Below are 18647 nucleotides of genomic sequence, written 5' to 3'. Positions count from 1 at the left end.
AACATGGCCTTAATATTTCTGAACAGGATAGTATTGTTGGGCCTTAACATAGGATAACAAAGAATTGTAGTAGTAGATGGATGATGAGGATGTGCACAGGAATGCTACGCACACCTAAGTCTTCTGCCGGCCCACGGCAGAAGGATCTTAAAGAGACAATAAGGTGCATAGCCACACTGGGAGCCAAGGCAACATTTTATTAACACCAATTATTGGAAACAACTCAGCATTCAGGTGTATTACTTTTTTCCGAAGTCTCCTGAACTTGAACACAGCATTTTGAGTTGAACAAATTTATTTACGAATCATGTCGTTACACCACATCTCCACTAGCTAAAGAGTGCTGGGTTGTGCAACTCCGAAAATAGCTGATCTACAAGCTCTCGCAGCACAATGCGTTGAGAGCTTGTAGATCAGCTATTTTCGCTATGTTTGTCTCGGGTCCTACCTTACCTCATTGTCCAGTCCAGTGAGTGAAAGTACAAAAGTATTAGATTAGATTAGAATAGACATTTAGACTGCATTGTACATCAGCCAGTCACATTTGGTGAGGGTATAGACATTTAGACTGTATTGTACATCAGCCAGTCACATTTGGTGAGGGTAGCAAACCGTTTGCCCTGTTGCGGTTCTGCTATGCCACAGACAACTTCCTGCTCTTTGTAGAAAATGCAGTCTCGCCCCTTTGGCCAGACAAAACCATTTTTCATTTTTCCAAGTTGATTCATGCAGTTTATCTCTAGCCCCTCCTTATTAATGGTAACAATCTGCCCCACATATGGCTTTCCCTCATATTTGATTATGACAAACTGTCCTTGTGTGTATTCATCTGAGGAGGTGTCTGAATCCTCAGCTTGGGCCTCTCCAATAGATGCACTTGTGTCCAGCACCTGAGTAGAAGACCTTCAGGAGGAGACATTTAAATGTAATTTATTTGTCAGGTAGATTGTTTTTAGTAGTAAAATGTAATTACTAGCAAGTCCTCAAGTTTGCCAAGTATGTTATACTCACTGAGCTCCGGAAGCTGTTTTGGGCCTGCAGCTGACCTGGGAAGGGGGCAGTTCCGCAGATGGGCCACCACTTAGTTAAGGAAGAAAAGGAATGAATGGATGACATAAGTTACTTTATCGTCATTAAACAGGTACAATTACAGGTATCATAAAATTGTCAAAGAGAATGATTTAGTTATACTTACTCATCACTTGTCTTGTCACCTGGCACCTCAGCCCTGGAGACTTGGTCGAACCGTAATTTCCGTGGGTTGTGACAGGTGCAGATCTGAGGAAACTGGCAGAAACAACTCAGGTCTCTGTAAACTATCTTTCCCGGGAAGATAGAAAGAACCTGGTGCGTAGTGCTGATGCCAGTCACTGGACGCACTGATGGAGGGACCATTTCATCCATGTTGGATATCTTCTCTTCTTCGATCCACATGACAGTGACTTTTTCAGAGGACTTCTGTAAATACTCACACAGATCCCTCGGTGTTTGTAGGTCACTGCCTCCGAGGACATACATGTCTGCCTTACGCTTCAGCACCACTCCCACACCATCAGGTGCGCCCTTTCCATGGGAACGCTCTGAAAAGTTCCAGGTGACCCTCTTGAATCCCCATGTATAAGGAATGCTGCTCATGAGGAAGCAGTTTGTGCGATTCCGGTTACCACCCATTTTCTGTTGTCAAGTGTCTTATATTAACTGCTTATAACGGATAGTTATTATAAAGTGTTACCACAATATAAGGTTTAGGTTTCTGTGAAGGGGTTTCTGCTCTGTCTGATGAATTTGCTGTATCACCGAATGAAGCTAAATTAAATTATGTAAAAATGTTTAAAACGTTGTTTTAAACATGTTAAAATGTTTTAAATGGACAAAAGAAACATGGGACTTGTTATTTATTGTTATGTCTGTAGGAAAATACAGTATATATCATCTGGTGTGACAATCAAGTCATCTGGCGTGACAAGCAGATATGTCAGACCAGATGACGAAGTGTCACACCAGATGACGTTTTCTGCATTTAGGACTACCTTGAGGCTACCAGGTACACATTAGCATGCTAACAACATGCTAGCTATAACAAAACAACCTAGATTTACATGTAATTATGACCAAAGTTTCAAATAACTTTTGCTTTATTAATGAAAAAGGTGTCACACCAGATGACATCCAGAAGTGCCACACTTGTCAAAGTTTCAACAAGATGGCATTTCATGAAAATGTTAAAATCATAACTCACCTCAGACACCTGTCTTGCAGTTGTGCTGGGAGTGCTGAATAGCCTTACAGAAGAAGGACCTCTCTAGCCCAGTAGGTGTCCAAATTATTGCCTGTTTAATTTTTCCAAACTAGTGTCACACCAGATGATTTTGGTTTGGGGGACAAAATCTTTTTGATCAGAAATGACTGAAAACATTATGCTTGGACTTTGAAAAGATATAGGCTCACAAATAGACATTTTTTTTGCCTAAATTCATTTTTAAATGAATTTTAGCAATTCTTTTTCTTAGTTTTATTCAAGTTCCCACTTTGAGAAACAAGGTCGGGACAGTCACACCAGATGACATTTACCATGTTTGGTTGAAGATTCTGAAGAAATGAGGAATGAAATGTTTTAATCTTGAGTAAGTTCACATAAAGCTTAATGTCCTGCACAATATTCAGAAGGTTTTTGACAAATATATTTTTTATTTATACATGTTTGACACCGAGGACAGCGAAAACGCTACGTCACGTCACCCACCCATATATATATATATATATATATATATATATATATATATGTGTGTGGCGGAGAGAGTCGCAGCCCCAGCCTGAAACCTCAAAAGTCTAGTAGACCTATCTGCTCTCATTCCATAGGAATATCCCTTTGGAGTGATGGTTAAGATATTGGACTTTAACGTGAGTCCGATATATATGTATCGGACTCGCCCCTCAAAGACTCGAGACTCGACTCGACTTGAGCTCATAAGACTTGTGAACAATCTTTATTTTATGCACTATAATGAATGACAAGCCTGACAAATCTTAGCCTTTCCTTCTCATTTCTTTCTTCTCTGCGCACGGACAGTTTCAGCAGGCACAGCTGCTGCATGGAGCCTTTCATCATAAGATTTTAATATTAATATTAAAACGGCAAAATAAAACACATACCGGTATGTTTAGCTCATCATCAGCTATTCTACTTCAGTTAACCGTTTTCTCACTCCACAGTAAACAAACCAACATAAAGTTCAAGTGTATAGATCTGCACATTTCTAAAGTGACAATGTATGGACTTTTTAATACCTCTAAAATGACAAATTAAACATTGGCCAAATTAGAGGCAGAAATTGTGACAATAGCCGACCTAATGCTCACAACGCATGTGAGCATGTAGATCGTCTATTTTCACAATAGAAATCGTGTTATACAAAATGCAATGCCTCAACTGTTGAGAACCACTGAACTAGAAAGATGCATTTCTGGTTGCCATGCCGCGAGTCACACGTGCAAATGAATTCCGTACCTTTTATGCCCATATATGGCAACCCTTTCTCACCCCGACGGTGTGTCACACCCTTGACGCGCTTTAGACACGCTTTTGGCCTTTATCTGAGTGAGAGTGTTTGTGCGCATGCACCGACACATGTTGACTGGAATAGTTATCTCTCCAGGGCGGGAGGCGAACCCGCACCTTGGTTATAGTGGCCATCTTGCTCTACTTACAGAGCTACCGAGCGGTTGGCCAAACCCCCTTTTTTTGTATTATCTGTGACAACGTCAACATTAAGGCCATATCTTGGGATTCACATACTGTATATTGACATACTGTGTGAGTCTCATTTGGTCTATGATGTCAGTAATCTCCATATTTGGGAGAAAAAGAGTCCTTGAACCAGCAGCCGTGTTAAGGGCTGCCGGCAGCCGGCACTGCTGCCGGCACCGGCAGCAGCCGCAGCAACTGCCGGACTATTGTTTCGATGTCCGATTCATCCGACGTTCCATAGCATCTTTTGTTGAACGTGCGTTCTGATTGACACCTGCTTCATTATTGCGACCGTCAGGTCGCATTTACTACCAAAACCTCCACCGGCTGTCCGTCAGTGAGTCAGTCCGTCACACTTTTGCCCTGCTCATATCTCCACAACCGTTGCCCCCATCCATGCCAAATTTTGCACACACACTCCTTACCTGCCAAACTACAACCTCCAAGGACCCCCGCAGCTCCAGGGACCCCCAGGTCCCTGGGGGACCCCCAGGGGTCACACGTGACACGTCACACTTTTGCCCTGCTCATATCTCCACAACCGTTGCCCCCATCCATGACACATTTTGCACACACACTCCTTACCTGCCAAACTACAACCTCCAAGGACCCCCGGAGCTCCAGGGACCCCCAGCTCCCTGGGGGACCCCCAAGTGTAAAAAACGACCAAATGTGCAAAAATGACCAAATGACCACCCCAACGGGGCTGCTCACGGGGAATTCCCGGGGACCACCCACTCCTGGTGCTCCAGAACGGATGCAAAAGTGGTGACGCCCCCAGTGGAGGACCCCCTCCACTGCAGCTCACATAAAATGCCGTAACTCGGGCTAGGAGCGTCCGGGAGACCTGACGGTCGCTTATCTCCCGATTAGGGAGTCTTACTGGTACTGTATAAGTGATGTGATGTCACAAATGCAGTACTGTAGATTATCAAATATGGACCCTTACATCATAGGTGATGTCACATCGCATTGTTCATAAATATCGCGTTGGGCAAACATTGATGTCTTTTGACGCCAAGCAATCAAAGGGAGAACTAGAGCCAAGTAGCCAAGTATTCAAGAGGGAACTTTTAGACTTTGAAAGATGAATGCAAACCCTGCAAAAGAGTTTTTAGGTTTTAAGGATTATTTTCAAGGGAGGAAGGCTGTGGTTTTTCGTTTCCGGGACATGGGTTCGGGGAGCCTAACTCATAGAGATGACTTCCCAACAAGAGTGAACAGCTTCACCGAATTCATCTATTCCCTTCCTGCTAATGATTTCTATGTTGCTCTCTTTGAAACCGTTCTCATAATCCAGTTACCAGGGGGAGAGAAAAAAGAGGTAAGGCCCATTGTGACGATCTGTTGTATGCCTGAGGTTTTTGACCAGCAGAAGAAAAACTATTGGAATCAGAACAAAGCATCGTTCTGCAAAGGACAACCATCATTGGACATTAAGCATAAAGGTCAGCTCAGCAATATTGCGCTCTCTAATCACCTTCAACAAGTCTATCTGGGTGCTGAGATCATGTCTGTTGAAAACATGGACGTGGTCTGTCTCAAGTCAGGAACTGCAGACAAGAAGTAGAAGCTCCTTGAAGCACGCCTCACCCCCAGCTGCCTGAAGAACAGGTCGGCTTTCGTATGCATACTGTTGTGCTCCGAGATGAGGTCCTACCGCGCTATCCCTGGGCTGGTGTGGAACGCCTCCACGGTGAGGTAGAAAACACTTTTCCTGAAATTGTATCCAAAAAGTAAAGGTGGTTCCATGCTCCCAGACTATGGTTTCCTATCCCAGGGTACATAAAACATGCACCACGGCATGAAACAACCGCTTAAATCGCTAGTTTTGTAATGTTTTCCCATTCAACCGGAACTGTTGCCAGTACTGTAGTGTAGTCTCGCGTAGCCAGGGAGCATTTGCAAATCGCGTTAGGCAACAGTCTGGCCACGCGAGACTACGCAGGGGGCTTTTCTGAATTTAATGAGACTAAATAAGCGATGGAAAATCATGGTCTAGGAGCATGGAACTACCTTTACTTTTTGGATACAATTTCGGGAAAGGTGTTTTCTACCTCCCCGTTGAGGCGTTCCACTCCAGCCCTGGGATGCCCTAGGACCTCATCTCGGAGCACAACAGTATGCAGCGACGGTGAGGTTCTATATGGGGCTATCTCACTCTGTGTGTCTGTGTTTGTCTTGCAAACCACTGACTGAACTGCCTGGAAGAGGAGGACCTTATATATATTCTTTCCTCTTTTTTTTTACCTGCTTGCAAAGCTGGTCAATAGATACAGATCCGATTACAGCGGATTATACACTTATTACCATAAAAAGATCCTGTGTTTGCATGAGGTGTCACAGTGCGTGAGAAGGTGGAGAATTGAGTAAAAAAATAAAATAATAATAATAATAAATAAAATATATATATATATATATATATATATATATATATATATATTTTCTTTTTTTACTCAATTCTCTCAATAGAAAAAAAATATTTTGGGGGTGAACTACTCCTTTAAGCAAGTGTGGGGGACACATACACACATAACAACAGACAAAGCCAGATGTACAGTAGGAATGGTTATCATCGCTCAAAGATATGTGAAAGAACCACTAAAAACATAGGGTAGATCAACATCATCTGTTCATCTGATCATGATGCTCAGATGAAGCACTTTGGAGTAGCACTGGTTTCAATCAAATTTACCATAAAACAGACCGTAATCTGCTAAATTAATCAGAAATTTTAAATTTGAAAGTTGCTGCATTACAATTTGGATTTCATCAAACAATTCACATTCAAAAGTTATGAGGTGTCAAAGGAAAATGTTGGCAGCCATCTTCAATTCTCATTTTACGACCAGATCCCATGGGAAAAGTGCTCGGATCCGTAATTATTTTAATTCAGTGCACAAAATACCCCTAGATGACAGAATTTCACGCTTTCTGCCGGAAGTGAACAGCTGAGCCTATTTTTCTTACATATTTCCCGAACTGCTCTATATTATTGCAGTTTCGCAAAAATCTGAGTCTGCATGCATGTGTTAAAGTGCGGGTGCCATGATCCCCCCCCCCCCCCCCCCCCCCTATAAAACATGATTATCTACTATTATGATTATACTTGGAGGAAGAGTTTTTCCAAAAAAGTGTACAGAAAGAGTTAAAATTATGTTTTTATGTGGCCACACCAACCAGTTCATTGGTATGCGTGGTTGTCATGGTGGGTGGTGACCCAGCTGAAGTTAGCCACACCCACGTATGTTGGGTGAATGGTAATTAGGGGAGGGGTTGATTCTGTGATGTAATAAGTATCTGTGTTTTTGGACCGGCACGTTTGACCCCAAAAGGTGGCACCCTACAGCTAAAACCCAAATAGAAAGAGAATACATAATTGCTCATAACAACCACACCAGGGGGTCTAATGAGGTACTGTCAACCTCCTAGACACATACATGAAAACTAGAAAAGGTACAAAACTATGGCACCGCCTCTTTAAGGGCAGCTCCCTGATTGGCCAACCCAACCCATCTGCTTTGTGGAATGGCCAGATATTGCGTGTCATTTGTGCCATTTCATTTCAAGTGTCAGCAAACACGGTGGTAATTTAATTTCATCCCCTTATTTTTGCTTCCTGAGATGCTGTGCTTCACAGTTAATCTGAAACGAGGACTACATAACAACAATGGTGCTTCTATTGCAGTGGGGAACAAAGTGTACTGCTTTGGATGGAGCTGTTTCGGGAAGGAATACGTCAGCAACCAGGATCAGATTGGTGTGTGTATCTTCAACACAGTGTCTTTGCGCTGGAGTAAGTTGCCTCCGGTGACATCTGGAAGTGGAGAGCGTCTGCCTGAGGCTCCCCCACAGTGCTACATGCACACAGCTGTGTTGATAGAGGGTATCTCGCCTACATATGGGGAGGGGCCCATGTGCAAATAAAAATTCAAACCTCGGTTCGAAGTGAAGCGGTGAATCTTAGTATAGAATTGTCTGGAGAGCCGGTATGACAGCCGGTATAATAGGTTTTAAAAAAGTATATAAAAAATCCTGCTTGCTGGTCTCTTAGTTGTTTGTCAACTGCATCCCTCTATAATTATTTCAGTTTCTGTTATCTTTGTGGCCTACTGAAAACCCTATGTTTCTATGTCAGCAATCCGGCTAGCCATCGTCAAAGAAAAGGTCCTTTTCACTTAACTGGAGCTCAGTTAGTCTGTTCTTGAGAGACTACTATGTCAGTGGTTCTCAAACCTTCTCAACTTCTGCTAGATTTTCAATGTATTTGCTCTTATGCGGCTATTTGTCATTGCTGCAATAGGTGAGACCTATTGCATGTACAAGACAGATAAAACCTGAAGGCCAAAATATCATGTGAAGCTTGACCAATCCTCAAAGTATCCATTCATCTGACCGGGAGGGATACCGCACACATATTCTGGACGTACAGGACAGATAAAGCCTATTCATTCTGAACTGAAATGACCATATATGGACATGGGACACACATTTTGCTTTTTGAAAAAGCCTATTCATTCTGGACTGATATTTTGCACGTACGGGACAGGAAAAACCTGTTCATTCTGGCCTGGAGTGACCATATATGGACATGAGGTGACATACATTGTGTTTTTGAAAAACCCTGTTCATTCTGGACTGAGATCACCATATATGGTAATTAAACGGACATTCTGTTTTTGAAAAAGCCTGTTCATTCTGGACTAAAATCACCATATATGGGCGTGATACACACAAAGCCACTCATTGGAAGCGGTTTTCACCGCTTCAAAAACTACTATGATGTGCTTTATGCATTTGATGTTGACACCCACAGATGGTTCAAGCCCACGGTTTCAGGGACCGCTCCAGATCGGAGGATTGGTCACTCGGCATGTGTCCTGGGAAAGGTCATGTACTTCTACGGAGGGTATATATGTAATGATGATATTACAACAGTAATGACAGGGTACGATTACAAACCCTCCAGTGACTTATTGTACAAGCTGGACACAAACACAATGGTCTGGTCTTCAATTAATGCCACAGGCACTCGGGCATCTTATGCGGTAATGCACTCTGCCACCTTCGTCGGGACTAAAATGTTTGTATTAAGCCTGTATCAGAGTCGGGTCCGGTAGTGCCGTGTAGTCTTTTTGAGTCATAAAACTACAACGTTAACGCTCAAAAAGACTACACGGCACTACACCTCGGTGGATAGCCTTCACCGCGGACCCGACTCTGATACGGGCTTTAGAGGGCGCCACAATCCCCTACAAGAACATCAGAGTGTTTGACACAGAGACCAACTGCTGGCTGAACATGACACAGCCTCCAGAAGAAAAACATGTGTATTATAATTCTTTTGCCTGCAATGGTGAGCTGTGCATATTTGCTGTCCGAAACTGGAAAAGTTATCTGTTGAAATTCATTCCAGAGACATTCTCCTGGAAGAAGGTTGAGCCCAAGGGGAAAAGCCCAGGTTCATCTATCGGCAGCATGTGCTGTTGCTTGGTAGGAGATCTTATCGTCTCCTTTGGAGGATACCACATAGAAGACAACAAGACGACATATGACAGACCCTCTCATGAGTATCTTAGATTTAAATCCTAGCCTGAAGACTTTATGCACTACACAAGCTAACAGTTATTCAGTATGGACTGGAACAGACTGAACTCACCCATGACCTCAGGTGGGAACTGGCAACCATGACTAACAACAGCAACTGATGACAACAGTCTCCACCAAGGTTGTTATAGTTTATAACTGTTCATTATTAGTTTTCCTTTTTTCTCTCGATTTGAGCTTGTTTTACTTGACATTCAAAGCTATTTTAGTGAAAATGCTTCGTTTTACTTGTCCTCACAGGTTGAGAATGTAGGCATAGGGAATTCCATAAACTCCATAGAAAATCCTTCCAATTGCCAATGTATAAGCTACCACAGACAACACAATTGTGTTTTTATTTTATTTTATTATTTTGTTTTGTACCTTCTTTTTATCCATACTGTTGAGGAAACTAGAAGAACTAGTTCTAGATTCTTACTAGAAGAACTGCAGTAACATTCTTGTTCTTAGTTTCCTCGAGGGTGCGGTGGATTCATGGAAAACAACACACAGTTTTATTTGGAGAATGGAATTGCGTGCTTCCATTTTGCTAAGAGTTTTATAGTTACATTTATATTAATGTATCAGTGAATTAAATTTCACATTCAAGTATTTTTTAACCCATTTTTTCACCCAGTGTCAATTGTCTAATACTAAAAGCGTGTGGCCCTTTGGGCAGTTCACATCTAAAGATCTCTTGATGTGACATGTGACATGGCCATATGTGGAGATCTGTATCTGTCAGTACTTGCCCACATGTCCCTAGTACCCAGTGCAGATGCCCACCTCTCCAAGTGCCCACATGTCCCTAGTGCCCAGTTGTCCAGGTGCCCACCTCTTGCGCGTCTTGCACAAGAGGTGTTGGTGTTGCACAACTTCATTGAGTTCAACAGGCCTTTTTCCTGAAACCTTTTTTGAGCTGAATTGAAAGTCTGTCTGAGGAGGGATTTGTACATTTTCGACATTAGGCTACATAATATACTTTGTGCGTGTTTCAGCGAGCCCACGCATTTCTAATCTAGTCTAGTCTAGTCTAGTCTAGTCTAGTCTAGTCTAATAATAATTCCCAGTTTGTTTATTCTGCCAGATGATGTCATAATGCAATGAAATCACTCTGTCATCAGCACAACCGCGTAACAGCCTGTTAAAATGTATTGTCAAGTAAACAGAACATCATGTATTGGTCAGAAAGGAAATCATGTGGTACAGAAAGACATTAACGCTAAAAGGATAACACCAAAAAAGAATCCTGTGGACTTGTTTCCATTGTGGTCCTATACCAAATGTATTGTCAATGAAGTTGCCTCCAGTGACAACTGGAAGAGGAGAAGATCTTCCTAGAGCTCCCACCACCATACTGCTCATGCTCCTTCCTGCAAAGAGCTTTATTTAATGCCTTTGTTGTTGACACCCACATGTGGTTCAAGCTCAAGACTGCTCCAGAGACAAGGTGACAAGGCTCAGCCTGTATCTTGGGAGAAGGTCTGGATGCACTGACGAGATCATCCACAAGTTGGACGCCACCACAAATGGTCTTTAAACCAGACGGGCTGTCGTTCTTCTGCTACTACGATGTCCTTTCTGTCTTACGTTCTGCCCGTTCTAAAGCTATACCTGCTGGGTTTGAAGGTGCTGCTGGCACAGCTGTTCAGCAGGCCCTTCGAGTTGCCAGCGATGCCCAGACAAGACGGCAAGGTGGCCATCGTGACGGGAGGCTCCGGGGGCATCGGCTACGAGGTGGTCCGCCACATGGCCGGCCTGGGGGCGCACGTCATCATAGGCGGCGCCGACGAGAGAGAGGGTCTGGCGGCGGTGAGACGGATCCGCCGGGAGCACAGGGAGGCCAACGTGGAGTTCCAGAGGCTGGACCTGGCCTCTCTGCGGTCCGTCCGCCGATTCGTCCGGGGTTTCGAGGGGCGGGGCCTTCCGCTGCACGTCCTGGTCAACAACGCCGCCGTCATGCTGGTCCCCTGGGGCCGCACGGAGGACGGGTTCGAGCGGCACCTGGGGGTCAACTACCTGGGTCACTTCCTGTTGACCCGAATGCTCCTGGGAACGCTGAGGGACGGCGGGGCGGGCGGCCGCCGCTCCCGTGTGGTCACCGTCTGCTCCTCGGCCCACTGGGTCGGGGAGCTCCGGCTTGACGACCTGACCGTCTGCTCCTCGGCCCACCGGGTCGGGGAGCTCCGGCTGGACGACCTGACCGGCGTCCGGCCCTACTCTGCCCACGCCGCCTACTGCCAGAGCAAGCTGGCGCTGCTGCTCTTCTCCGCCCACCTGCAGCGCCACCTGGAGCGCCAGGAGGGCTCGGCGGTGAGCTCGTGCGCCGTGGACCCGGGCGTGGTGGACACGGCTCTCTACCGCCACCTCTCGCCGCCCCTGCGCCTGGCGCAGCGGGCCGCGGCGCGGCTGCTGTTCCGGAGCCCCGCGCAGGGCGCCGCCACCGTGCTGTACCTCGCCCTGGAGGAGGGGGGAGGAGCAGGGGGAGAGGGGGGCTACTGGGCCAACGGGCGCAGGGAGATGACATCACTGCCGACCCTCGACCTCCGGCTGCAGCAGAGCTTGTGGGACGCCAGCTGCACACTAGTGGGCGTGGCCCGGGATTAACAGAAGAGTCTGGAGGGCCCAGATGTCTCCAAAGGACCTAAAGTAGTGAAAATAGCCGATCTACAAACTCACAATGTGTCGCGATGTGACACATTGTGAGCTTGTAGAACGGCTATTTTCACTAGGCTACTCCGTAAAGGTTTCTTAATTTTTTTCCACATCTATATGACTGTGTCATATAGATGTGTCATATTTTTTTCTTTGTTAAAATAACTAACAAACTATATTGTTGTGTAAGAGTGTACTGTAATAACCATGTTATTGTCTCATTTGTGTGAAATATATAATACCAGAATATTCAAAACAAATATTTTACTCCAGTTGATTCCTCACACAGTATTGACTTGATATAGCAATAGAAACATGTATTGCACAGCAATTATGGGAAAAGTTATACAAATCATAATTCCCATTTTGGAAATAGGGCAAAAAAAATGTTTTCTTCAATCTGGTGTCTTGACACTCGAACCAAAATTGTTCTATAGACCATAATCTAGAAATTGGAATTGAAAAATAAACTTTCACACAAATTTAAAATGACTGAGTATCCAGGGTAAGCGGTCCAGGCTTCTGAGCCATACAGCAGTGTGGACAGACAGACTGCTTTATACGGCTGCTTTTGTAGAAACTGTCAAATCCCCATTTAAGAACACCCTGGTTTTGAGCCTACCGAAGGCCACAGAGGCTGAACCAACATGGACCTGTCACCTGGATGTCATTGTCCATGTTACAGCTGGGGGACAGGACGCTCGCGCGCACGCACGCACGCACGCACGCACGCACGCACACACACACACACACACACACACACACACACACACACACACACACACACACAAAAAAGGATATAAAAATAAAAATCACACCCATTGTGAAGTGAGCAGTGCTTTTTATGAGTTAATTTCATTAAAGGAGTAGTTTACCCCCCAAATGTTTTTTTATTTTTATTTTTTTCTATTGATTACTCATTCCATGGAGATTTTTAGTTTTTTGCCACATTCCTAGACAAATTAATGATTACAATAAAGTTTCTCTCATTGATCCCGGATGGTGGTCCCCATCCGGAATCAAGACAAGGGGGATAAATGTACTATAATATTTTTTTTGTCCTAGGAATGCGATGCGTAATCTGCTAAATTAATCTGACATTTTTTAAAATTGAAAGTTGCTGCATTACAATTTGGATTTCATCAAACAATTCACATTCAAAAGTTATGAGGTGTCAAAGGAAAATGTTGGCAGCCATCTTCAATTCTCATGTGCTTGGATCCGTAATTCTTTTAATTCAGTGCACAAAAATACCCCTAGATGACAGAATTTCACGCTTTCTGCCCAGAAGTGAACAGCTGAGCCTATTTTTGTTACATATTTCCCGAACTGCTCTATATTATTGCAGTTTCACAAAAAAATCTGTGTCTGCATGTATGTGTTAAGGGCAGCTCCCTGATTGGCCAACCCAACCCATCTGCTTTGTGGATTGGCCAGATTTTGCGTGTCATTTGTGCCATTTCATTGCAAGTGTCAGCAAAAAAGGTGGGACTTTAATTTCATCCCCTTATTTTTGCTTCATGAGATGCTGCGCTTCACAGTTAATCTGAAACGAGGACTACATAACAACAATGGTGCTTCTATTGCAGTGGGGAACAAAGTGTACTGCTTTGGATGTAGCTGTTTTTGGACTTGTTTCCATTGTGGTCCTATACCAAATGTATAGTGAGTGGATGAAGTTGCCTCCAGTGACAACTGGAAGAGGAGAATTCTCTTCGTAGAGCTCCCACCACCATACTGCTCATGCTCCTTCCTGCAAAGAGCTTTATTTAATGCCTTTGTTGTTGACATCCACATGTGGTTCAAGCTCAAGACTGCTCCAGAGACAAGGTGACAAGGCTCAGCCTGTATCTTGGGAGAAGGTCTGGATGCACTGACGTGACGAGATCATCCACAAGTTGGACGCCACCACAAATTGTCTTTAAACCAGACAGGCTGTCGTTCTACTGTTACTACGATGTCCGTTCTGTCTTACGTTCTGCCCGTTCTAAAGCTATACCTGCTGGGTTTGAAGGTGCTGCTGGCACAGCTGCTCAGCAGGCCCTTCGAGTTGCCAGCGATGCCCAGACAAGACGGCAAGGTGGCCATCGTGACGGGAGGCTCCGGGGGCATCGGCTATGAGGTGGTCCGCCACATGGCCGGCCTGGGGGTGCACGTCATCATAGGTGGCGCCGACGAGAGAGAGGGTCTGGCGGCGGTGAGACGGATCCGCCGGGAGCACAGGGAGGCCAACGTGGAGTTCCAGAGGCTGGACCTGGCCTCTATGAGGTCCGTCCGCCAATTCGTCCGGGGTTTCGAGGGGCGGGGCCTTCCGCTGCACATCCTGGTCAACAACGCCGCCGTCATGCTGGTCCCCCGGGGCCGCACGGAGGACGGGTTCGAGCGGCACCTGGGGGTCAACTACCTGGGTCACTTCCTGTTGACCCGGCTGCTCCTGGGAGCGCTGAGGGACGGCGGGACGGGCGGCCGCCGCTCCCGCGTGGTCACCGTCTGCTCCTCTGCCCACTGGGTCGGGGAGCTCCGGATGGACGACCTGACCGTCTGCTCCTCGGCCCACCGGGTCGGGGAGCTCCGGCTGGACGACCTGACCGGCGTCCGGCCCTACTCTGCCCACGCCGCCTACTGCCAGAGCAAGCTGGCGCTGCTGCTCTTCTCCGCCCACCTGCAGCGCCACCTGGAGCGCCAGGAGGGCTCGGCGGTGAGCTTGTGCGCCGTGGACCCGGGCGTGGTGGACACGGCTCTCTACCGCCACCTCTCGCCGCCCCTGCGGCTGCTGTTCCGGAGCCCCGCGCAGGGCGCCGCCACCGTGCTGTACCTCGCCCTGGAGGAGGGGGGAGGAGCAGGGGGAGAGGGGGGCTACTGGGCCAACGGGCGCAGGGAGATGACATCACCGCCGACCCTCGACCTCCGGCTGCAGCAGAGCTTGTGGGACGCCAGCTGCACACTAGTGGGCGTGGCCCGGGATTAACAGAAGAGTCTGGAGGGCCCAGATGTCTCCAAAGGACCTAAAGTAGTGAAAATAGCCGATCTACAAACTCACAATGTGTCGCGATGTGACACATTGTGAGCTTGTAGAACGGCTATTTTCACTAGGCTACTCCGTAAAGGTTTCTTAATTTTTTTCCACATCTATATGAAGTTTTTGAGCGGTGGTAAACCGCTCCATAGAGTGGCTGTGCGCGTGTCTGTAGCCTTTTTCCTCAGCGTTTTGCCATAGCAAAACGTGTGTGTGTAGCATAGCCTGTACATCCTAGACTCAAATCCTAGTCTGAAGACGTTATGCAAGCACGACCACCGCTCACTTCACATTGGGTGTGATTTTTTTTTCCATTAATCATTTGAAATAACTTAAATTGTAGGAAATTAAAAAGAAAAACAACAACAAACAACACAACTGGATATTTACTCACCCCTGGTGGGCCATGAGGATATCGCAAGTGGGCCACCAAATGATTGCCAAATCCCATGGTAAAACCGTGAACAATGACTTTTCATAGTGATAGCAATAAATAGAAACTTAAAGCATTAGTTCCGTTGATCAACGCCGGAACGCAATCAATTCATTGATTAAAATAAACATGCTCTGAAAATGCATGCCTTTGTACTCTCGGTACGGTAATTATTTTTTTAATATCAGGTCGCACTTGTTGGTGGTGATGTCACCAAGAATGCTGCTCCTCATTGGCTAAGGACCCTGCCTTTGAAGTTTGAATAAACTTGACCTATAAAGTTTTGGTATAACATACTGGTCTCGCCTTTCAGACGAGCCCACAATTAGCACAAACGATGCACAGTGACCGGTCAATGAGCTTTCAGCTCAGCAATGCATGTCATCATACATTAATTAATGCATTAATGCAACAACAGACATTTAAAGGTATCAATTCTGGCATTATGTACTGTAATTGTTTTATTTGTAGCCTATGTCAATGTGACCAATATAGCTAGCGTGATAAGTGGGACACATATGTGCAATGGCAGTCCCACAGTGATCAGTGGGACGGGTACCTGGTGTGTGCAATGGCACCACACCCTTTAAAATGGCACCTGGACAAGCAGAGTGAGACTGCGTTTGTCCAGGGTGCCTGGTTCCTGCTTCACGCTGCTGGTGGCGTGTTGCCCTGTTTGTGCTTTTGGCATAATGGTAAGCATTTGTTTTAATGTAGAGCTCTCTGGCTCTAGTTTGATTTATGCAGACATCCTCCAAGTTACTTATATGTATGTTTTTGTAATTTGAGCTCAAGACTAGAAGACTGAGAGCTGTCAGGTGATGTGTCCCACTAAGCAATTTGGGGGTTAAATCGCGTTCAAATGACGTCTTCGCCGTAACCGGACGTCTAGCTAGATCCGGTCTGTGACGAGTTTAAATTTTAAAGTTTTTTCACCGGCTAGTATAGACTAGACATTGTATCACCGTCATTTAAACGCTGAAAGTAGTGAAAATGTAGTGAAAATGATGGCAGCCAGCAGGGTTTAAAATCACTATTCCTTGGTTCTGAGCGCCGTATGCTACCTGAACCACCGCAGCTGATCTTATTTGTAATGATTTCTTACACTGTTATTATTTGACACTGGAAGTCGATGGGGTTCGAACTCCTGACCTTCTGTTAATGAAACCTGTGCGCTACCGCTAGACCACGCACGGCACAGCTTGTTACTTGTGTGTATTCCAGCAGCTATTAGTAGTTGACATATCGCCTCCCGCTGTTCGTTTGAGGTCGGTGCATTTTGTTTGACAACACAAACTAACTTTATATTGATGAATAGCTATAAAACGATTTTATTTAATCATTATCGTATGGTGGGGTGGGGAGACATGCAGTCTTGTGTGTTTGTCTGTTGGTGTCAGAATGAATTATGTAACTCAGAGAAGTAATAGTATGCTGTCATAGCAGCACCACGGCATGCCATTATTTATTACACTTTTAGAATTTTTCAAAGGTATTGCCCAGCACGTCTTTTAGACGGCTATAAGATGTGCAATGGCCAGAAAACTGCTCAGTGGATGCAATCAACTATTAAGGTAGAACCGGGAGATACTGTTAGCATCCGATAATGAACAACTTGATAAAAATGTATTAAAAAAAAAGATGGTCTAACACACGTTTGTCCTAAACAGTGATATATCGTTTAAATGGAAGCGTTCAGATGACGGCTACAACTAAACTAGACTATATAGTGAAATTGGCTCTTAAAATTACTTTAGTCCAATATTTGAAAACCAGGTGTGGATATTAAAGCTGTTTTTTTAATCAACAAGTATGGAATAATGGATTAAATGTAATCAGCTACAGTACAATCGGTCTATAGACAGACTGACGATAGACGGTTCAAATGAGGGCTAACCATAACCATTTGGCTAAATGACGGCTAGTGTTTACTGGGGTGGTTGCACACAAGCTCGGAGGCAAAGGTAGGCTTGCCTTTTACTGCCACAGCACAAACAGTTCCTATGTATAGCACCAGTTTATATCATGAGACTAATGCTATGCTACTTTAGTTTGTTTGGGTATTGTATATACCAGTGATGGCCCCAGTGGCTTAAAACTTAAAACTAACTTCATATCTTCTATCCTATGACTTCATGTCATTGGTTGTTTTGGCTTCCTCCAAGGACAGAGATAATCTTGGTTAACTGTTGCGCTGCAGATTGGCAATTAATTGATTATTGACCCGGTTTGCTGTGTTTATGGTTTTTAGCCTTTTTTTTTTTTTTAGTGTTTTTTATCTTTCCAGTGTTTAGCTTATGTGTGGGCCTAAACAATAAGAGCCTAAAATCTCAGTGCCAATACTCAAACCAAGTCTGTTAACTGCCCCTAAAGCTGCTTATGTGGTATATCGTTTTGAAATCATTAAATGTCAATACTTTGTAACTTTTTCTCCATAATGTGAATAAAGTGTATTCTTACATTGAAGCCCGCTTTTTATTGTTCACTCAAACTGAACACTTACCCCGGGTCTCTCACCCTGTAATTGAGAGTGGCGTTGTCTTACTGTATAATAGGAGTACTAGGTGACTCCGTCTTGTTACGTTTCTCCATTTATCAGCAGGATGAAAGCCACCACCTATACCCATGATATCAAGCCCCTTTTCCGCCGACATGGCCCAACACCACACCACTCCACACTGCCCACTTGTGCCAGGTTTTCCACTACAAGGACCTGGGTAGAGTGGTGTGAAAGCGGTACTTAACAATAACATGGTAGTAAAAAGTATCCATTCCAGAGTAGGTCTGAGCTAGGACAAACGGGGCTAAACACTTCATAATGACTGATCACTCACTGACCTTTTGTTCAAAAAGGGGCTCTAGAAAGCCATCATATTTCCATTAATGAGACACAGTATTTGAGACTCAGTATTTTAGCATGTATCAGCCAAAGGCATAATGACATTGTGATATATATAGGCCTACTGTAGACACCAGCGTGGTTACAACAGTCAAATGGAATAACACAAAATACGCTCACTGCTCACCTTGTGCAGTGCAAAGGGGACATACCCTAGGTGGGGTTGGCGAAGGGCCTTTCTGTGTGGAGTTGGCATGTTCTCCCTGTGGTATACCTTCACAAAAAACATGTAGTAATCCTGGTCTTTAGTCTATACTGCCTCCCACTGGCCAGCCGGGGCACCTGAGAGAAACTGGTTGGAATAAAGTGT

General features: G+C 45.0%; 2 protein-coding genes across 2 annotated transcripts; both read left to right on the top strand.

Moving 5' to 3' along the window:
* Window positions 1–10906: 10906 nt before the first annotated feature.
* Window positions 10907–11941, top strand: LOC308286848 (polyprenol dehydrogenase-like; the record flags this gene model as incomplete). Its single annotated transcript, XM_080727971.1, has 1 exon — window positions 10907–11941. The coding sequence occupies one exon, from the start codon at window positions 10907–10909 to the stop codon at window positions 11939–11941; it is 1035 nt and encodes a 344-aa protein (XP_080584097.1).
* A 2005-nt stretch (window positions 11942–13946) lies between these two features.
* Window positions 13947–14957, top strand: LOC308286847 (polyprenol dehydrogenase-like; the record flags this gene model as incomplete). Its single annotated transcript, XM_080727970.1, has 1 exon — window positions 13947–14957. One exon carries the CDS (start codon window positions 13947–13949, stop codon window positions 14955–14957), a length of 1011 nt encoding a protein of 336 aa, XP_080584096.1.
* Window positions 14958–18647: the final 3690 nt, after the last annotated feature.

The sequence above is a fragment of the Nannobrachium achirus genome, assembly GCF_963921795.1.
Source record: "Nannobrachium achirus genome assembly, chromosome: 6".
NCBI lineage: Eukaryota > Metazoa > Chordata > Actinopteri > Myctophiformes > Myctophidae > Nannobrachium > Nannobrachium achirus.
This window is presented reverse-complemented; position numbering and strand designations above follow the sequence as displayed.